Here is a 23,020-nt window from a genome sequence, read left to right on the forward strand (position 1 = left end):
CACAAAATGGAAGCGTCCGTATTCAGCTCAGCTCAGTGTTCATGATGTGCAGGCCGCCCCAATTCGAAGTTGCCCAAAAATAACAGCAGAGAAAGGAGCGACCATAAAGCAGATAACACATCGTAATGTGAACTGTAGTCCAAACACAAACATGTCGATTAAACCTTGCCCCAGCACCATTCTCTGACAGGTCATTGGAATGCAGAGGCCTTCCCTCTGGAGCAACGAGGGAGAGAGAGAGAGGCTGTCACATGCAGACCCCCTCCTCCAGCATCAACGAGCGAGAGGCTAGTAAATGGTGTTGAACTTGCTCACCCTCAGCATCCACCTCAATGTTTTCAGTCTTCCTCGGCGAGATCAGTGAGAAATGGAGTCGATCATGGGCTCGTGCCCTGTCTCTAACCTTCTTGGCCTCAAGGCGACTCATCTCCCGGTTCCTTCTTGGAGATACCAAAGCGCAAGATTGCTGGATCGACTGGAAAATACACCATCAAACTGTGGATCACGGGCTCCAACAGGACCAGAACCACACTTAAAAGAAAAAGAAGATGTAAAGGTCAAAGAAACAGTTTTATGGACAATATGGAGAATGTCGCCTGTGGTAACGTTGTTCGCTGGCGCCATCTTCTTCTGGATCATCATTATTACCTAATTGTCAGGATTTGCCTGAGTTGCTGAAGAAAGAGAAAGGAAACAGATGCAGATATGAGAACGGTTTTCGAAGAGCATTGTCTAACACAACTAAAGTGAATAATGAAGGTCGTAATCATGAAAGAAAACCTGATTGATTTGTGGCCTTTGAGACTTGGCATTTGTTAAAAGATTGATTGAAGCTGTGGATAGCCATTCTCTTTCATCACCTGTCTCTTTAGTGGTCTGTCGCTATTTTCCAGGAGTTCTCAGTCCTAAGCCAAGTAACATTGTCTGCTGTTTACTAATGCTTAAGTACTTCTCTTTGAAATCTTGTTTTAGCCTGAGAGAATAAAGTAGAATAGTCAGTCAGTAATTTCAGTCAATAATTATGCCATTTCTTGCTTGCCCACCAGAACATACAGATTGTCAACATCGGTTTACAGCAGTAAAGATTAGTTTTGAGATTATGAGTTCCTTTTCAAGCAAACTTCAACAAATCTGTACAGTTTCACTGCTCATTTCTAGCATTTGACTCCTAACCAATAACATGATCTGGATTTTAAGAAAAACATTAAATCATTTTACTAGTTGCATGTTTTCCCTTTTATGCATTGTGATGTTTTGACAGAAAAGCCATTAGTCTTTAAATAAGTAATTGTCATTGTATAAATAATAAGGAAAAATACTTTTACAATTTTTAGTATGATTGGTTAATAAAAACAATGCAAATGAATTTGAAGCAACACGCACAAAAGTTGCTGGTGAATGCAGCAGGCCAGGCAGCATCTCTAGGAAGAAGTACAGTCGATGTTTTGGGCCGAGACCCTTCGTCAGGACTAACTGAAAGAAGAGCTAGTAAGAGATTTGAGAGGGGGAGGGGAGATCCAAAATGATAGGAGAAGACAGGGGGGGAGGGATGGAGCCAAGAGCTGGACAGTTGATTGGCAAAAGGGTTGAGAGGATCATGGGACGGGAGGCCTAGGGAGAAAGAAAAGAGGGAGGGGGGAAGCCCAGAGGATGGGCAAGGGGTATAGTGAGAGGGACAGAGGGAGAAAAAGGTGAGAGAGAAAAAGAATGTGTGTATATAAATAAATAACGGATGGGGTACGAGGGGGAGGTGGGGCATTAGTGGAAGTTTGAGAAGTCAATGTTCATGCCATCAGGTTGGAGGCTACCCAGACGGAATATAAGGTGTTGTTCCTCCAACCTGAGTGTGGCTTCATCTTGACGGTAGAGGAGGCCGTGGATAGACATGTCAGAATGGGAATGGGACGTGGAATTAAAATGTGTGGCCACTGGGAGATCCTGCTTTCTCTGGCGGACAGAGCGTAGGTGTTCAGCGAAACAGTCTCCCAGTCTGCGTCGGGTCTCGCCAATATATAGAAGGACGGATCGGGAGCACCGGACGCAGTGTATCACCCCAGCCGACTCACAGGTGAAGTGTCGCCTCACCTGGAAGGACTGTCTGGGGCCCTGAATGGTGGTAAGGGAGGAAGTGTAAGGGGAGGTGTAGCACTTGTTCCGCTTACACGGATAAGTGCCACGTAAGGATAAATGAATTTGATGTCAATGAAATTAAATAATGAAATGCTGAATTGAAATAAAACATGAAATGTATGGAATAAGGCTGCAGGGGTTAAGCGAACAGACAGACACAGTAAAATGGACAGATGTGATAAAAATTTAATTCTAGAAATAGTCACAGCACAATAGTATTACACCCCGGGGTGTCAGAGTTTGGGGTGCAATTCTGGCATTCTCTTTAAGAAAGTTTGTACGTTCTTCCCGAGTTCACATGGATTTCCTCCCGCAGTTCAAAGATGTGCCAGCTAGTAGGTTAATTAGTCATTGTAAATTGTCCTGCAGTTAGGCTAAGGTTAAGATAGATGGTTGCTGGGTTTGGAGTGCCGGAAGGGCCTGCTGTGCGCCGTATCTCAATCAATCAATCAAATAAGTGAGTAAATAAGCAAATTGGTCACTAACTGAAAGAGGAAGATCATTTCAAACATTCTCAAATATTCTGATTTCTCTATTTATTTTATAATCCATGTTATTAAGAGTCTTCCTTTCAGTTTTGGCCCCTCCTTGTGCATTTCTACATGGAAGTTTGTGAAGCTCCTCAAGTCATCAAGTTTATTGCCATTTATACATGTGTAGTATTGATTGAATTGTGAAAAATTGTTGCCACTCTAGGAAGACTAATTTGGATGGGTTGCTGACTCATATTTTCCCTTAAATTGTATTATATCCTTAAGTTATTCAAAAGCTTGATCATAATGAGCTATGTTACATTTGAAGGTGTACCTGCTGTCTAACAATCTATCCTCTTTTATTGTTTCTTCCTACAGGTATTGCCCAAGTATCACCTGTCTGTACCAGAGACAAAACCTGTACCTTACAGGACTTTGAGTCATGCACACCATCTGTCACACGCTGCAAGACTTGCTCAATAAATTGGCTCATGACAAACTCAGTGGAGTAGCTTGCTGACTTTAAAATTCTGGAGATGAAGGGCAGAACAATTTTACACTGCCTCTTGCCACTGTCTTCTCAGTAGTCCTGAGATCTGTCCCTTTGCAGATGTCTGGAGCCGCTCAGGGTGTGCCCAGCGACAGTGATGTGATTGGAGTACATATGCCTGTCAGTATAAAGCTACGCAAGCCAGCCTGGCCATCTGGCAGAAATAATGGATCATTGGCCAGAAAGCTAGCTGGACCAGATGGCTATTGAAATGCCAGATAAGATTGCGTTAGCTACTGGGCCTCCTGGTGAACTAGGCCAAGGACCAGTGAATCACTGTAGGACAGAGGTTCAGCATACTGAGCAACCCTGCAAATTGTAGAGTGCTACGTACTTCAATCAACCCACTTCCATAGGAGGTTGGAAGTGAGGTTTCTGTGATTGTTCTGCACTTCAGCATGGTATTCTGATGTTTCTTAAAAAATCCCCTTTGCTATCTCGGATCATCCGTTAGTCTTGCAAGACCATGGATCTGCGCCTGGAAAGTCTTCACTCTCCAGGGCGCAGGCCTGGGCAAAGTTGTATGGAAGACCAGCAGTTGCCCATGCTGCAAGTCTCCCCTCTCCACGACACCAATGTTGTCCAAGGGAAGGGCACTAGGACCCATACAGCTTGGCACCAGTGTCGTCACAGAGCAATGTGTGATTAAGTGCCTTGCTCAAGGGCACAACACATTCCCTCGGCTGGGGTTCAAACTTGCGACCTTCAAGTCACTAGTCCAATGCCTTAACCACTTGGCCACGTGCCCACACTATCTCGGATACCTCATATTCAATGGTAGTTCAGTTTTCTGCTGAGCACGAGGCTGCATTAATAGCATTTGCTGAGGTTTTCATAGTTAGACAAGCCTTCCTTAACTACTGTGGAAGCTTTGGAGTGAAAATATAAGATCACTTATGACCAGTTTCATCTAGCTATCATTTGTGGGCTTTACTAGCTAGCTAGCTTCCCCATTTGCAACTCTTAATTAATGATTTTGCTCTCAATAATGAAATGCTTAGTAGTAATATACAAAAGGTATTAACAATTGAAAATTAAGAAAAGCAAACATTCTTAAACACACGTGCTGCACTAACGCAGCCTGATGAGGTGGTTCACTCCATCGTGCTTTTCCGTTAAATTTAAGTTTTTAATTGTCCTTCTACCATAAATGAATACTGCCAAATGAAACAGCAAGGTGCAAAACACAGTACCAACAGTTTTACGGAGCACACGGCACATATAGCACATACAAAATAGCAGTAAAAATACAGTCACACAGAAAAAAAACAGTCCGAGTCCCCGAGTTCCATGAATGTTGCAGCAGTCTGCAGTCAAATACAATACAGCTTGTCTTCTGCTGAGCAAACGCTGGAGGGCAGCACTGATGCCAGCATGGACATTGTGCCGTACTGCCTATGGCACCTGTCACCTTTCTCCTGGGCAGCTGCAAACAGGCTACACCGCGGCTTGAGGCCTGCAGTTCCGCCAAGCCAACGCTGGAGGGATGTACTGACGCCAGCATGGATGCCGCACGGCACCAACCCGATGCCTCTCTCCAGGGTGACTGCAAACGGGCGACACCACGGCTCGAAGCCTAGTCCTCGCTACCATTGAGAACGTGCGGCTCCCCGTCAAAAACCTGTGAACCGAGCTATTGCCTTCGGTGGCACTGCTGTTTGAATTTCCTTCACATATACCTTCTTACTTCACTTTTCTGGGTAGTGCCATGAAATGCCACTCACAAAAATGTTCACAGAGCAGTAAACTAAATGGTATTGTATTGGTGCAGGGCTTCATAACGATATAGGTGCTTCGCAAATGGCATTTAAATTAGTGACTACCATTGGGGTATTTTAAGATAAGCACAGGATTCGGGGATTTTAAATTAAGCACAGGAAGACTTTTGGTCTATGCTATCTTTCTTTATCCATGTTTTCCTTGTCTCCAACATCCTTTTTATTCTCATTTCCCTAATCCTTTACTGTTGACAGAACTATCAACAATACTTGGCCAAAGTTGTCCACCCCCCCCCCCCCACCGCTCTATAAAATTCTTCTCAATAGCTGCCTTGGTTTGTAATACCCTTGCTAATTCAATTTTATTTCCCCTTTTCTTTGCAAAGACATTTTGAACTGTCTTGTGTATTAGCATACCTAATTAAATTGAAGTTTCATTTTTATTTATAGTACTGTGCAAAAGTCTTGGGCATCCCAGAATTTTTATGCAATTTCTGATGATATGGCCTCCATAGAGCCCCGATCTCAACAACACCGAGGCTGTGTGGGGTAACCTGGAGAGACAGGAGAGAGCAAGGCAGCCAAAGTCTGCAGAAGAACTGTGTGGCAACTTCTCCAAGATGCTTGGGAACAATCTACCTGACGATTTTCTTATAAAACTGCATGACAGTGTAACTAAGTGTAACCACAGTGTAACTGATGCCATTTTAAGGCAAAGGATGGTTGCATCAAATATTAAATTAATTCAGTTTTTTACCGTTTGCTGCTCTTTATAGTTTTTTTTTGATATTCAGAAACTTTCCCTTATCTTTGAAAGCATCTTCGCTTTACAGAAATCTTTTACATGAGGTGAAGACTTTTGCACAGTAAAGTACGTAATGTTTTTCCATGTGTATATAACTGGCTTGGTACAATAAAGTTTATTCATGTCAATTTGCATTAATTTGATCAGTATAACACTGGAAACCACATAACCAAAAGCTGCAAATTGTGGATTTAACTGAAATTTCTTACTTTTTTGCCATTAGACAAAGCATCATGCTCAGTTATTCACTAAATTAAATTTTAGAAAATTGTTCACCTTGAACATAGTGGAAATTATTATCTTTTAATTAAGGATGTACTTCATTATCTCTCCTATTCTCATCCAATATGGTTGATCAATTTATGAGGCTTCAATGCTCAATTTTTGAATAACTGGAGAGAATTTGAAACTGAGGCTTTTTAGAAATACATTTAATCTGGATCTTTGAGATTGGCCAGAATGACTATTTTTCCAAGCATTGAAAATATGCTTCATGTTCATTCCTCCAATTCCTGATGTGCAGATGGCAGTAAGGTGAAAGCAAAATTCTGCATTCAGCATCTGAATGAGCCAATCAAAAATAAATCTGATTAAAGTCAGAAATAAAATTACTTGAAGCTTTAGTTTTTCATCTTCCTACTTTAAGAATTTGAAAGTGACTTGCAGGGACCATGGGTGAGATCATAAACACAAAATAATCTGCAGATGCTGGGATCAACATAACACTCACAGCATGCTGGAGGAACTCAGCAGGTCGGGCAGCATCAGTGGAAATGATGCCCCTCTTTCTCTGTTCAGTCTTGATGAAGGGTTCTGGCCTGAAACGTCGACTCATCGTTTCCACTGATGCTGCCCGACCTGCTGAGTTCCTCCAGCATGCTGTGAGTATGGGTGAGATCAGCTGACTGAATAAAGATCAGGGATTTGGAAATGTAGTTTCTGTCCCAACAATGCTACGCTTTTAAAGAGATTTCTGTTTTAGGACAATTTCTGTTTTATTTATTCAGATAAACTGTTGTGCTGTTGCATTACCTACCTAGTCCAGCTGTGGCCTTGACAAAACATGCCCATTGATTCTCTTAAGATATTTGTTTTCTTACTGTTTCTTTTGGTTTCTAAATTTTAAACAGCGTTCTTCTTTTTCTCCCTTCTTCTTGCTCTGCACTCATTGAAAGTGCTTATTTTTCTTTCTGACTTAAGACTTGTTACTTGTTTTCTAAAATAGTGATTACTCATTATGTATTAGGGTACTGAGAAACAATGGCCTGGAAATTCAGTCACACAACGGAATATTTTTGTGCAGTAGGATTTTACTTAATACAAGATTGCATGCATTTCTGCATCCCAGTCCTTGGTGGACAGATGCTCAAGATTTTGTGATATAATTTGGCTGACCAATATGTGATGTTATGCATATTTTTAATTTAGAGAAGTAGTTAACAAATGATGTGGGCTTCACGCACTAGAATAGGCCTCAACAGAAGGCTTAAGGCCCATCTCCTGCTAGCTAAAAGGCCTGTCCTCTCTAAGCTGCTACGATGGCAGTGTCGGCTCTTCCTGAGTATGTGCACCTTCTTTAGAAGATGATCCACTTTTGTCTCAAACTATGGTGTAATATCCTTCCACCTTCTCCTTAGGCCTTCAGTTAAATGATATAAAGAATTTCTTAGCCAATATTCTTTTAACACTGCAAGGTGTTGAACTACCAAATGCATTGGACTAAACATCTGTTGCTTCCTTGTGGAGGACAAAAGAAGTTGAATTCACCATTGTAGCCATTAACTCATTCAACATTTTTCAAACACAAATGTAAATAATTCATTATCATTTGTGTTTCATCAGTAGTTGTTGATTTTGTCTGCTTGTACTCCATTTATGTTGGCTGCCTTGAGGCCATGAAACTTAGAGACTTAGTTTGTAGGTGAGCAGTAGAATTTGAGAAGCATGGGGTGTTGAGAGAATGTGGAATGAATGCAGGAAGATTGGTGTTAGTGTGTGGCTGAAAGTTGAAGAACCTGTTTCCATGCTGGGTGACTCCATGTTACCCTATTTTGGTTCCCTGTCCTGCAAGTCCTTGGTTTTCAGCAGCCCTCCAGTACACCAGCTGTTCACTAAGTGTGCAATTAGTTATTTAGTTCTTATCGCTTATATAGGAGATGCATCCACTTACTCACTCTCACATGCACACATACTGACGTCATGATTGGGATTACTAATAAGTTATCCTCCACGCACTCACGAGGCAAGTTCTTCTGTTGTTTGCATGAAGAGAGCTGGTTTTACACAAATGGGGTCTGATTACTTAATTCTTCACAGGGGCTACTGTATGGCATAGTAATCCTATTCGGTCAAATGACGTAAAAATAGAGATGACCATTCAGCCTGGAATTTATGTTCCCCTTCAGCCTTATCATATCTTTACTCATCCAAGTCTTCCAGCACAACCTTCTTCTCCCTTCTTCATACGCTAGGCCAGCCTTTTGTCGAGTGCATCTGCAGAATTCGTTTCAACTACTCCTTGTGGGGAATTGCATTTTCTCATCACTGTGTGTACAGAATTTTCTTCTGAGTTGTCTATTGAATTTAATGGTGGCTCGCTCATATTGGTGGTTGATAATTGTGTCCCTTCCAAGAACAGGAGATACACCTGTTGTACTCTATCTAAGCTTTCTATCGTCTAACAAGGTCCACTATCCAGGCCATGCTCTCTTCTCGTGACTACCATTGGACAGGAGGTGCTGAAGTCTTAGGTCCTGCAGCATCAGGTTCAGGAACAGTTACTACTGTAAATCGTCAGACTCCTGAACCAGTGTGGATAACTTCATTCACTACTCTGAACGGATTCTACAGCCTACAAATTCACTTTCAAGGACTCTTCAAAGCTTATGTTCTCAGTATTATTTTTTTATTTGCACCTTTTGTCTTTCAAGTTGGTTGTTTGCCAGTCATTGTGTATGTATAGTTTTTCATGAAATTCTATATATTTCCTTTTTTTTTGTTTTAATACTTAGCAAGAAAAAGAATCTCAAAGTAGTATGTGGTAACATATACTGTATGTAATTTGATAATAAATTTACTTTGAAATTTTATTTTAAAGTCTTCTATTAAGTTACCCTTCAATGCCTTTCCCCCTGGGAGCAGGAACCGAATCTTTTAATCTTTCCTGATACTTGTATATTTGCGTACTTTGTATCATCCTTATAACTCTGCAGCTCCATTGCCTCGAAATTCTTAAGGCATTCAGAACTGCGCTTTAAAAGTAGTTTGATCAAGAGTCAGTACATGTTCCCTACATTTCCTACTTTTCAATTCACCCCTCTAGAAATAAACTGTGGTGCTTGGTTTGCATTTTATTTTGTGCGGCGTAACTAACCTGTTGTGCAACTGTATTTTGCATTCCACAATCTTTTGTTCCTCTATACCGCATAGGCTCCCAGGGAAGTAAGAGGTGATCTCCCTGTCCTATATGCTAAAATATACCACTTTGTATTTATCTGTGGAACCTCGTCCCTCAATTATTTGCCCTTTTTGTAAGTTTATTAATAACCTTGTAATTGGTTGCCATTTTCTTCTTTATTGACTTCTCCTGCCCATCTTGTCAACTCCCCCCCCCGACCTTCAAAATTTAGTATTGCATCTAAATTTAGGATATTGATCCCAAAGTCTGGATTGTTGGTATAAATTGTGTAGTACTGATCCATGTGGAGCACCAGTTGAACGTACTCTCCAAATGCAAATAGGTAACTTTTACTCCCACTTTCTGCTTTCTGATTGCCAAAAAGCAATCCAGCCCACTAATCCACCCAACTCTGCAATCTTTTATCTTCTGTCTGCTATGGAGTCCTTTATAAAATCTGTTTGAAAATCTAGATAAATTATTAAAGCGTGGCTCTTGTCAGTCTGTTAGCTGTTCATAAATTTCAGTCACAGGTAAAATCGTCACTTTTGAAATCTTGTTAACTATTCATTATTTAACTCTAAATGTTCTTCAGTGTCTCTTTTACTAGGTATCTTATTATTTTTCCTACCATTGATGTTATACTTTGAGGAACCTGTCTGATTATTTTAACTAACTTCAGTAGTCAGATGTCAGTCTAACTGTGCCTTAAGATACTGATCCACAGGGGGAGCTCTGCAATCATTTTCTTCCTGTAGGTCTTGTCGGCAATATACCCACTAGGAGCTATATTTTTATTCACTAATTATAGTGTATACAGTACCTAGGTGCAAGTGTAAAACATAGACTTTTTTTCCCATTTTCAGATGTAACAAAAGAATATAATTAACCTATTGTGCATTTTCTAGTCCTTTGTTATTGCAGATTGACCAATTCCTTTGTGATATTCTCAGTGTACTGAATTTTAGAGATGTTTGCTTATTGTTCTGTGCAAAGGATTGACAGGTGGGATATATGTTCTTCTCATTACAGCAAATGAAATCCCCAGAGAGTCGGTTTTCAGGCCACAATGTGACACCTCAGTACAGGATGCATTCCTACTACTCTGCTGCCTCCTACCTGGGACAGGGGCTGAGCACGGCAGCTTGCGTTCCTCAGCTGTTCACTCTTGAAGATGGCTCCTCCTTCTCAGATGTAAAATCCAACGGTAGGTCAAATCTTATTTTTGTCAGCTCATTCATTTTTTAATTATTCAATGTGTTACTGAGGAGTTGTTTCTCTGGGACTGCTCAGCATTTATTCATAGCAACGCTGAGTATGGATTCAGAGCAGAAAACTTCCAATCATCAAGGTGAAGAGGATTGAACAGTAGTATGTGTTTATGAATATACAGCACAGGCCAGGGGTGTGAAGAATCTTCCTCTATTCTGTCCAAGAACATGCATTAACAGTGGTCTCAAAAGCATCCTACATACATCACTAATTTGACTTCTTTTTCCATTTCCCACATTCTCTTGTATAATTTTGTAACTACCCTTCCATTGTTGCTTTAATCACTATGCATGTACATTTTAGCAAGCCTTGCTAATACTTACAAGGCACAAATCAGAAGAATGATGCGATGCTGTCCACTTACCTGGATGAGTGCAGATCCAAAAACACCATCCAGGCTAAAGCAGACTGTTTGATGGTTAACCTTTCCACCAGCCTGCTCCTCCACTGGCATACAGTTTTCACAATATGTACCACTTACAAAATACTTAACAGTTCCTTGCCAAGACTATTAAAACATCATCTCTGAAACCAGCAGACTTTACTAAAGGAGAAGAGTTTTATCCACCTGTAAACACCGCATCTTGTATGTTTTCCTCCAAGGTGCACATCATTCTGATTTGCATATACAGTATATGGCCATTCCATCAATGGTCCTGCATCTAAATACAGAATTCCCTTCCCAACAGCATTGTAGGAGTACCCTCACCCAAAACAAATGAGCTATTTAAGATGGCTTCACCTAAGAGCCAGTTAGAACTATGCATAAATGCTGTTCTTGATATCAGTAGCCTGATCTAATAAAAAAATCAGATATTTTAGTGTAAAAATTTTAAAGAACAAAATGTCTTGACATATAAAATACATGATGTATTTTACTTGTTAGAGAAACAATTTATACTCAGGTAATTTACTGGGTAAATTGTGGCATCAGAGCAGTTAACCAAATAAGAATGGCCATAATTAATCAAATTAGCTTTATTGTAAGGAAACTGTGCTTTAGTATGATGACATAAAGGCAAATTAAAAGCTTCAACTGATTTAAATGGAAATGCAGGAATGGTCGAGCAACGTTGAAAGTGTAGTGTGTTGAGCAAGTTGATCTGACCCTTCAGAACTGAATGTTCACCATCTGTTGTGATGTGGACAACTTCAAATAGTTTTTACAGTGCTTGACACGTAGTGGAGCATGTCTTCCGAAAGACACTGGAGAGCCAGCTAATAGGAAACATTAAGATACTTGTAATTTTAGGGAAGGTGTTAACTTGTTAAAACAAGTAGTTAATGACTCTGTTAAAATTGGGAAGAGAGAAGTTTTGGATAAAATATTATAGTGTCAACAAGCATAATAGATGAGAGAGTTCGGCACGGACTAATAGGGTCAAGATGGCCTGTTTCTGTGCTGTAATTGTTATATGGTTATAGTTAATATAATTCAGTCCCAACACCATAAAGAAAACCTATTAGGAATTCTTTTTTAAAAAAAAGTTGCTTCCCTTTTTTCTAGTTTGATTTTATTTTGCCGTTTTCTCCCGCAGGAGGTTGCCACCATGTTGTCAATTCATTAGTGTGCATGCACCTTGCCTGTTATGATATTCTTTTAAGGAATTTCAAAATGCAGGTTTTGCAGCTGAATTCTGTAGAGCTGTGGCAGTGCTATTATCGGAGAAAATGGTCTTTCTACTGGGATACCATTGTCATTGCATCCTCTGATGGAATAACTTGCAGCTTGAAGCTCGTGAGACATGAGACGCTGTAAGGGAATTGAAGAAAAAATCGAGGTGGACAATCCACGGCAGGGACTGCATTATAGAACTACCTTTTAATCAGAACGGTGATCGAGATTTTAAAGGCAGAGATTCGCAGCAATTTACAGAAAAGTCCTTTGACCAGCGACCAGTCGGCATTTGGTATTGATTAGCAAGAGCAAGTTGAAGGGAGCAGCAAGCACCGCAGTCATCGTCTGAGTGAACAGAGTCAGAGTGGCCATCTTAAGGCTTTAGCCCTTCGAGGCTTCAGTCAGAGAAAGCAAAAGAAAAGCTCTAGGTTAAGTTTTTTTCCCTTCCCTTCTTCATACCTGCTCAACTAAGACAGTACAGATACCAGGCATGATGGTGGAATACCTCTCTTGCAGGATGTGGGAAGGCAGGGAGATGTCCAGTGTCCCTGATGACTACAGCTGCAAGGAGTGCATCCAGCTGCAGCTTTTGACAGACCATGTTAAGGAGCTGGAGCTGGAACTGGATGAACTCTGGATCATTTGGGAGACTGAAGGGGTAATAGGTAGGACATAGAGAGAAGTAGATGCACCCAAGGTGCTGGACACAGGAAACTGGCTGACAGTCAGGAAGGGAAAGGGATTAAGGAGCCAGTGCAGAGTAATCCAGTGGGCATCCTCACTGTTGGGGGTGTTGACCTAACAGAGGAAAATCACAGTGGTCAGTGGTCAGGACTCTGGCACTGAGTCTCCATCTGTGACTCAGAAGGGGTGGGGGCGGGGTGGGGAAGAAGAGGCACGTTGTGGTCATAGGAGATTGGTTAGTTAGGAGAACAGACAGGAGGTTCTGTGGACGAGAATGAGATTCCCCAATGGTATGTTGCCTCCCGGGTGCCAGGGTCCAGGATATCTTGGATCGAGTTTTCAGCATTCTTAGGTGGTAGGGTGAACAGTCTGAAGTTGTAGTCCATGTAGGTACCAGTGGCATAGGTATGACAACTGACGAGGTTCTGCATAAAGGGTTCAGGGAGCTGGGTGCCAAGTTAAAGGGGTGAACCTCCAGGATTGTGATCTCAGGATTGCTACCTATGCCGCATGCTAGACAGGCCAGAACCAGAAATATTATACAGTTTAACACGTGGCTAAGAATTTGGTGTAGGAGGGAGGGTATAAGATTTTTGGATCATTGGGCTCCCTTCCAGGGAAGGAGGGACCCATACTGAAGGGACAGTTTGCACCGAAACTGGTGGGGGCCTATTATCCTAGTGCAAAGACTTCTTAATACTGCACAGTGGGGTTTAAAATAGAGTTGCAGGGGGATGGGAACCAGAGTGCCAGAACAGGTAGTGGAGAGGTTGTAGAGGTCAATGTTGGTAAGACCTCAGACAAAATTTGGAATCGAAAGATTGAGCATGATGGGACTAGTGTCCTGAGCTGCGTATATTTCAATGCAAGAAGTATTCTAGGAAAGGTGGGTGATAGTGCTGAAGATGATGTAGCAGGTTTACAAACAGGGGCAACATGTAGTGAGAACAGGCTGTTGATTAGGCAGAATTGCAGTCAACAGGATGAGTTGCAACATAAAAGGTGGACAAAATTAAAAAGGGTAAGTACAGGACGAATGTGCTACGTTTGAATGCGCACAGTATATGGAATAAGGTAGATGAACTTGTAGCACAGTTGCAAATTGGCAGGTATGATGTTGTAGGCATCACTGAATCATGGCTGAAAGCACATTATAGCTGGGAGCTTAATGTCCAAGGATACAACATTGTATCGAAAGGATACCCCCAAACTGTAATAAGGATGTGGTCTACGAATTACAAGTGAGATACCAAAAGGGCAATATTACAATAGTTATGGGGGTGTCAATATGTGGATAGATTGGGAAATCATGTTGGTAGTGGATTATAGGAGGGGGATTTCCACAGTGCCTACGAGATGGCTTTTTTGAGCAGGTGTGGTTGAGCCCACTAGGGTATCAGCTATTCTAGATTGGGTGTTGTGCAATGAAGCAAAATTCAATAGAGACCTTAAGGTAAAAGAACCCTTAGGGGCAAGTGAACATATGACCAAATTCGCCCTGGATTTTGAGAAGGAGAAGCTGAGGTTGGATGTATCAGTATTACAGTGGAGTAAAGGGAATTACAGAGGCATGAGGGAGAAGTCGGCCAGAATTGTTTGGAAAGGAATACTGGCAGGGATGACAGCAGAGCAACAGTGGCTGGAATTTCTGGAAAGTTTCTTCAGATACATGAAGTGTAAAAGAGAGGTGAGATTGGGTATTGAACCACTGGCAAAAGATACTGGAGAGGTAGCAATGGGGACAAGGAAATGGCGGATGAACTGTATAGGTATTTCGCATCAGTCTTCGCTGTGGAAGACACTAGCAGTATGGTGGAAGTTCCAGGTGTTCCACATGAAGTGTGTGAAGTTGAGAAGGTTTTTGGGAAACTGAAAGGTCTGAAGGTAGATAAGTTACGTGGACCAGATAGTGTGCACCCCAGGGTTGTGAAAGAAATAGTTGAAGAGGTTGTGGAGGCATTAATGATGATCTTTTAAGAATCACTAGATTCTGGATTGGTTTTGGAAGACTGGAAAATTGCAAATGTAACTCCACTCTTCAAGAAGAAAGGAAATATAGGCCAGTTAGTCTAACTTCAGTGGTTGGGAAGATGTTGGAATCTATTATCAAGGATGAGGTCTCAGGTTATTTGGAGGCACATGATAAAATAGGCCGTAGTCAGCATGGATTCCTCAAGAGAAAATCTCGCCCGACAATTCTGTTGGAATTATTTGAAGGAACAACAAGCTGGATAGACAAAGGAGAATTGGTTGATATTGCATGCTTGGATTTTCAGAAGGCCTTTGACAAGGTGTCACACATGAGGCTGCTTAACAAGCTATGAGCCCATGGTATTACCAGAAAGATTCCAATATGAATAAAGCAGTGACTGATTGGCAGGAGGCAAAGAGTGGGAATAAAGGGAGCCTTTTCTGGTTGGCTGCTGGTGACTAGTGGTGTTCTGCAGGATCTTTTTGGGACTGATTTTTTGAATGTTATATGTAATGATTTGGATGATGGCCTCACTTGGAATATTGTGAGCAGTTTTGAGCCCCTTATCTTAGGAAGCTTGTGCTGAAACTGGAGTGGGTTCATAGGAGGTTCAAAAAAGTGATTCCAGGATTGAATATCTTGTCATATGAAGAGCGTTTGATGGTTCTGTATTCACTATAATTCAGAAGAATGAGGGGCGACCTCATTGAAACCTATTGAGTGGTGAGGAGCCTTGATAGAGTGGATGTGGAGAGGATGTTTCCTATGGTCGGAGAGTCTAACACCATAGGACACAGTCTCAGAATAGAGGGGTGTCCTTTTAGAAAGGAGATGAGGTGGAATTTCTTAAGCCAGAGAGTGGTGAATCTGAGGAATTCTTTTCCACAAGCAGCTGTGGAGGCCAAATCTTTATGTATATTTAAGGCAGAGGTTGATAGATTCTTGATTGGTCAGGGCTTATGGAATACGGGGAGACGGCAGGAGATTGGGGCTGAGAGGAAAATTGGATCAGCTGTGATGAAATAGCGGAGCAGATTTGACATTCCAAATAGACTAATTCTGCTCCTATGTCTTAGGGTCTAAAAGTGATCGGATTTTAATTTTTATTTGGTAACCTTTGCAGAAGTTTTTCTTCCTGTAAGGTAAATTTTAAAGCATTGATTCTAATACAAATCACTTATTACATGCCTGTAAAAGTGGCTGTATCAGAATAAATGCTTTAAAATTTTAAAGTGGGTTTATATCCCACTCACAATTTCAGTCGCTTGATGTGATTTTACTAAATTACAACAATGTAGAGTTTAAAGATTTATGGTTTTGTATGCCCCTCTTCCTCTGTCCCCTTCCTTGTTTATAACTTCATTTCCTTATTTCCCTTCTCCCTTTCTCACTCTTTACTCAGTTTCTTACATACTGCAACCAATGAAGTGGCCATCCCACCATTGCCATTTAGTTCTCTGGTGATGTGCCTTGTCTGTCATTCATCATTTGCAAACTTTCCACCCCCCCCCCCATCACATCATTGCTGAGTCACAGCATCCATTGTACCCAAGGCCTGCAATCCCAGCACACTATCCACACTTGAACCTCCCAAAGAGATCATCACAAATGTCAGCAAATCGTGATCACCTGAGGCAGAAATGAAAGTAAGTTTGTACAGGCCAGTATGTCCGATACTGGCATGACAGTAAAAAAATTTACACAGCTGTACGCCGGGTCATGCTGTATTCTCATAACTACCATCAGGAAGGAGGTACACGAGCTTAAAGACCCACACTCAACGTCTTAGGAGCAGCTTCTTGCCATCTGCCATTAGATTTCTGAATGGGTCCATGAACTCTGCCTCACTATTCCTCTTTTTGCACTACATTTTCATATTGTAACTTGTATTAATCTTTTACGTCTTGCACTGTACTGCTGCCACAAAACAACAAATTTCATGACGTATCAATCATGTCAATCAAATTCTGATTCTGAAGACATTTGAGTTACTTTCATTCTGCAGAGAATAGATGCGTACTGGCCTGTGTTTCGCCAGCTGATGGGGAAGAATGTATTTATTCTTTGGGAAGGTCTAACTCAGCCGACACTCTTAGCGTGACCTCATTCTTGTTTATATTTTGTCCAACCATGTGTTGTGGGAGTACACCTCTATGTACTTAGAACAGGGGTTCCCAGCCTGGGGCCCACCCCTGCATCATGGTATTGGTCCATGGCATAAAAAATGTCGGGAACCCCAGACCTAGAATGTGAATAGATTTCTGTGTGTCTTTCTTTGTGTGAGCCTGTGCTGAGTCCCCATGATAGCGTAGATCTTCAGTCACCTTGGACTTCCTTGCTACTAGAACAAAACCTTGCTCTTTAAAGATTATCTAATGCCTGTTTTACAAGGGCTGTCTCATGGTAGAGGAGATCGTGTAGGGACAGCTACTACTCAAAATGGACTCAAGATGTGGAATGTCAGGGTCATCGTGAATGCCAGCTGGGAAAGACCCAAGCACTGCTGCTATTGTACACCTGGAGGTCAGATGTTTTGATATTAACATAGCTGTCCTTAGGAAGGTGGGAAAAAAGCAACTTAATGGACAACATAGTGATTACATCTTTTTTCTGGATGAACATTGGAAATAGAAGTACCTTCATTGGATCAGTTTTGCAGTCAGGATTAAGCTGGTCTCGTGTCTTAGCCGCTGTAGGATAAACACCTCGTAACTCTCTTGCTTATTTTGAAATGGAACTGGCATGCTCTCATCATGAATGTGTAACATCCCAATCTCAGTGGTTTCCAATTAAGACCAAGGAGGAATTCCGGCCTAAGTTCAAGCAAAAGACAAACTGATCCTTATTGGTGATTTCTTTGACAGAGTTGGAGAGCAGTGACGATTCTATTCATCAGTGGAAATGATGTTCACATGCAAGAAATCTAAGGCAAATACAGGGTGCATGACTTTTCTTGACCTCATAGAAAGTTTTCAACTCCATCAACCGAGGGGATTAAGGGGAATCATTCTCAACTGTAGCTGTTCTCAGAGATTAATTGTCACTCTGTTTTATTTCTGAGCCATGATGCTAAATGATGAGCCCATCACAAACCAAATTCCAGTGCAGTCTGGGATCAGGCAAGGTGGTGTCATCACACCAGCCCTCTCCTTAGTCTTTTTTGTTGTATGTCTGCACTTCACTCTGACAAGCTGTGTTGGAGCAGAGTTAATCTAGAGGCTATACAGGAAGTGATTGAACCTTTGATATTCCCTCCCCAGAACAAAGTTGAGCCTATAGCAGTGTTTCTGCATGTGCAGATTGGAAGGCTCTGTTCCAGATCATTGTTCACTCCTTTGCTGAAGTATTGGAAAGGATGGACCTCATACTGGAGATCCAGAAATCAAAGATCGTCTACCAATCTCTGTTTTATATCCATGCTCTGACAGACAAGGTCCATGGGGAGACTGGAAAACAACCTTGTGTATTTTGGAAATCACCTCTTAAAGGAGGTTGACATTCAGGGTGAAGTTCACCACTACCTCCAGTCTACCAGTATGACCTTCAGCCAACGGAGGAAAAGCAAATTTGATACCCAAGATTACAACCTTGACCCCCAAGTGCAGGGTTTACCGGGCAGAAGTGATCCTCTCTGCCCCCCCCCCCCCCAATAGGCTCAGGGATCATATCAATCTACAGTAGGCACCTCAAAACAGTAGTGAATAACCACCAACACTATCTTCACAAAACCCTCCTAATCCAGTGCAGGCCAACATCCCCTGCATCAAGATCTCGAGGACAGTTAGCTCCAAATGGAAGACCACGTCATCGACATGCCTAAAACCTGGAACAAGCAAACAAGTACCCTACCGCAAGCTTCATCACATCAACTGATTACCAGGGGTATCGGGAAGGCACTGAAAACCTTGAATCTCTATAATGGGAGCATTCAGAGGCATGTACAAGAGTAGAATGAGAACACAGTTCTCCAGAATACCTCACACATCCAGTGCCTCCCCCCCCCCCATCCTTCAAGCAGCGTCTGCCTCAGCGTAACACGAGTTTGGATGATATACAGGACTCTTCAGCCATCTCAAAGCTCATAGAACTAGATGGAAGCAAGTCATCCTCCATTCTGAGGGACTGCCTCAGGAAAAGAGGAATGTCTGTAGCCTGCAGAAAAGGAATCGTTTTCCCACATCTTATGCTTCAATGATTACTGTTCTAATAGACTTCCATGCCAACAATATCTGTCTGCAAGTGTACTGCAATCGGTTTGTTCCAGTTCATTTTAGTATAGTAATTCTGCTCAGAAAAGAAGTCCCATGTAGAATATGTTTAAAGCTCTTGGGTGCAGTCCTGTGAAAGGTTGAAAAGATGGAAAGGAAGGAATTGTTCTTTTGCTTTCCACAGGCAATGCAGCAAGTTTTGAATCTTGTGTTTGAAGATGTGTGTGACATGGGTCTGCTTTGTTTCCACGTGCAGAATTTATTTTCTGTTTTTGAATAGTTAATGTTCTACTCTGTTAACTGAGCTACAATTGAGCTACAATTGACTAAGTAGATGAGGATTAGCTGTCCAGTGAAACTCTAGTAATCCGACATGCTTGGGACTTTGGTGGTGCTGGACTGTCAGATTTTTTTGTATTATTGAATGCTGTTCCAAAACGATTTTAATTCACTTTCTTAAAAAAGATATAGTGAAGAAGTGGCAGGAGGATTGGAAAAATGAACTAAGGGGCAGGCATTATTTTTCTAGTCACCCACTAGTTAAAAACGTCTCAGTCTGTTACCTTTTAAGTCGTAGAGATATGGTGAAATTTACAAGACTTAGGTTGGGGCATTGTGGGCTAAACTATTATTTAAAGATAATAGGAAAACATCCTACTGGATTATGTGACTCTGGTAGTCCAGAGACAGTCCAACATGTTTTGCTGAGCTGTAATCAATACAAAATTGAAAGAAGCATGTAGTTCAAGAGGCTACCTGGCTTAAATTTATTTTGGTTTTCTATTCAATCTTTGTTTGGCCATCAAGAGAATCAACATCTGATTGAGGAGTCTTCAGTTTATACGTGAGACTAGGTTGTATTCGAGAATTTGAGTTCCTTGAAGTTCTGTAATTAATTATACGCCCTGCGGAGGGCTGTAATACGCCTGGATGCGTCTAAACAGCCGGAAGTAGAAGAAGAAGAAGAATTCACTTTCTTTACACGTTACATTGCAGCATAATATATTTTCCAATGAACTTAAGCTTGAAGTGAGAGCAGGAAACAAAGCCCAGGTGAATTTAAAAGGAATGCAGGAAACGGGTTCTGGTATGTAAAAGAGAGCATCAAAGTCAGTACCTGGTGAGCCAAATTTTGAAATATTGTGACTTGCAAATAATCAGTCAGAGGACTATAGTTTTGCTATAGAATTAAGTCTTGTAAACCAGAAATCCCAGGCTTAATTATATTGTGAGTTTGTAGATCCTATCTTCAGGTTAATGCAATGATCCCACAATCAGTAGCTCAGGAAATGTGCATAGGGATGGATGAAAGTGGCCTGATTTCCACTCGTCTTTGCTGGAAGGTGAATTGTGTAAACAAATCCCTGTGTGCATTCAAGGTTTGGATTTGATTTGCTGTGTTATTCACAATCAAATATCCTAATAGCACTCACTGCCTAAGTTCATTTATGAAGAATAAACCCTCAGACATGCTTCAGAGACTTGCCATTATCTCTAAAAATTTTTACTCTTAATTAACAGCTGGTCTTTCAGTTAAGAAAAGAAAAACAGAGGAATATCCAGTAAATTGACAAGAATGGAAATTCTTCTTATACTTTCCTCATATTCCCTTTTGACGTGAAAGTGAGGCCTTCATTTTTTTTTAAAAGAAGGAAAAGTGTATTAACATCACTAGTGCCTTTAAATGCGTTTTCCCCTGTTAATCTATTTCATCTGAAATTGTACAGCTGCTGAAAACTGTTGTGGTTCCTAGCATTGCTAAGGTTCTGTAAACTTTAAATGGTTGGTTTTGGCAGAGCTGTTCTTGGCATCAGATTTCAACCCTGCAGATTTTACATCAATTATATCACTATCAACAGGAGATAAAATGTCACAGGATATAAGATCAGTTAGTACTCAAATCAAAGGAGTGAAAACAGCTAACATTAATCACCAAAGTTAAATGCAGTGTTTGATTTGTGTGACAGAAGGGAAGACCTGAGGCTGCTGTTTAGTTTCTCTTTAACATTGTTTTTTGATTTGATTAGATTCGTTGAACTGAGGATATACAAAAATACAAGAACAGCTTTACTGTTAGAAATGAGAGACTCCTGTCTTGTGTCTGCACTGGGAAGCAGCAGCAGACTAACTGTTTCACTTCTGGTACCTTGTTTTGAGCAAAATTACTTCTTGTTTGCTTCTAATTGAGATTTGCCAGGAGATGATAGTGCTATGGGAAGTGAAAATACTGGGGCTCTCTGAATTATGGAAAGACCTGATTTGCAGAAATCTGACTCTATGTAAATTCTCCTACAGATTTTTTTTAAAGAATTCTTCAAGATAATAAAATGGTCTGTGCTATTCTTGAACGACTGGTTGCAGTACACACAACAGAAAATCTGTAGATGCTGGAAATCAAAGTAATACACACAAAATGCTGGAGGAACTCAGCAGGCCAGGCAGCACCAATGGAAAAGAGTAAACAGTCGATGTTTCAGGCCAAAACCATCAGGTGAAGGGTTTCGGCCCAAAACGTGACTGTTCACTTTTTTTCCATAGATGCTGCCTGGCTTGCTGAGTTCCACCAGCATCTTGTGTGTATAACTGGGGGCAGTATACTGCTAGTTTAATTATGGGTAGTGTTAAAGTGAATATTCAATGAAGGAATTAACGAAAGTGTTTGTAGAGTGTTACGATATGGGTAGCTATAGAAAACTGATGTTCTTAGGAACAGAACTCTTACATTACCTGGGGACAGCCTGTAAGTACATCGGTAATGATTCCCTTGGGGAGAGGCAGGGCCCAAAGAGTGCCAGAAGCCTAATAATATTGAGGTAATTGTGAGAAAGTTTACAAAAAGGAAGTGAAATATAAATATATTCAACACACAAACTGCATTTGTGGTAGCTGTGTCAGCAGTCCCTGGGAATCCCCAAGACAGACCCAGCTCATATAAGGAGTGGGAAAGAGAGGTGTGTATATTTTATCAAGTCTTAAGCAATTAGGTCTTTCATTACAAAGGGCTGGGAAACACTGCATTTGAGAATAGTCACCTAAAGTATGGCTAAGGAGGGAAGGAACGTCGACTCAGACCATGAGAGGCCTGCGTCGGGCACTTTTATGCCTTACAAGGCGCAGATTGGAAGTCTGTGTGGGGCACCACTCCTCGCACAGACACTAGAGCAATGTGTGGTTAAGTGCCTTGCTCAAGGACACAAACACACTGCCACTGCTGAGGCTCGAACTAGCGACCTTCAGATCACTAGACGAATGCCTTAACCCCTTGGCCACGCGCCAACACAAAAGTATGGCTAAGGTGCATTGCTATAGAACAACAGGGGTTTCCCAATCTTTTTTATGTCATGGACCAATACCATTAAGCAAGAGCCCCCAGGTTGAGAACTGCTACAGAAGGAAATGTGATTGGCTTTTGCAATGCCTGACACTGAATAATTCAATTCCACAGCACTGCATTTCTTTACTAAAATTAATTTTTTTTTTGCCATAAATGAAGCTGTTGTTGTATGATGACAATATACAGAAGCATTGGACCTTCTTCTAGAAATGCCAGCTAATGCAAGCTGGCAAGTATGTCAAGAGACAGGAACCTCTGAGTCCTGAAGATAAAGTTTCTTGGTCGTGCTCAGTTATCACTGTTGATAGAAATATGATGTTCCAGTACTTTAGTAAAGGAATGAAAGCATTACGCCGGCGGTTCTATATGAGCAGTACAAATACTTGTTTAGTTTACTTACCAGATTCGTCAAAGGAATACGAGTGTGAGGACTTCTCAGCCTGAAACAGTTTCATCACCAGAGGTAATGTCAGGGACTGCGTTAAAGTAAAAGCTTCTTGTATCTGTTTTGTATGGTCAATATTTGTGTTCCTTTCTCCATTTGTTAATAAATGCAGCCTATAGTTTATATCCAAAATTTGTTCAAAATACTCAAGGACTTCTGCATATTGTATGGGAAGCCTGGCAAACCGTACATTTAGCTTCATCTAACACACCACCTGAATCCATAAGGAAAAGGGAGGGTTGTTGTGAACTCCCTTCAAACTGATAGAGCAGCAGTAAATACAGAAAATGCTGGAAATAGTCAGAAGGTCAGGTATCATGGAAGTAGAATTAATGTTTCTCGATAATGATCTTTGAAAATTAGTCTGAATCTGCTTTTATGGGCAGCAGCAGCAGAAGTCAATTAGCATGACAA

General features: G+C 41.2%; 1 protein-coding gene across 1 annotated transcript in view; it reads left to right on the forward strand.

The window, feature by feature from the left end:
• dmrt1 (doublesex and mab-3 related transcription factor 1) overlaps positions 1 to 23,020 on the forward strand; it is a 119,208-nt gene that overhangs the window by 61,373 nt on the left and 34,815 nt on the right. Inside the window, exon 4 of the mRNA XM_063069118.1 lies at positions 10,106 to 10,280. Within this exon, the coding sequence (XP_062925188.1) occupies positions 10,106 to 10,280 (175 nt within the window). The remainder of the gene's footprint in view (positions 1 to 10,105; positions 10,281 to 23,020) is intronic.

The sequence above is a fragment of the Mobula hypostoma genome, chromosome 16 (assembly GCF_963921235.1).
Source record: "Mobula hypostoma chromosome 16, sMobHyp1.1, whole genome shotgun sequence".
Lineage (NCBI taxonomy): Eukaryota > Metazoa > Chordata > Chondrichthyes > Myliobatiformes > Myliobatidae > Mobula > Mobula hypostoma.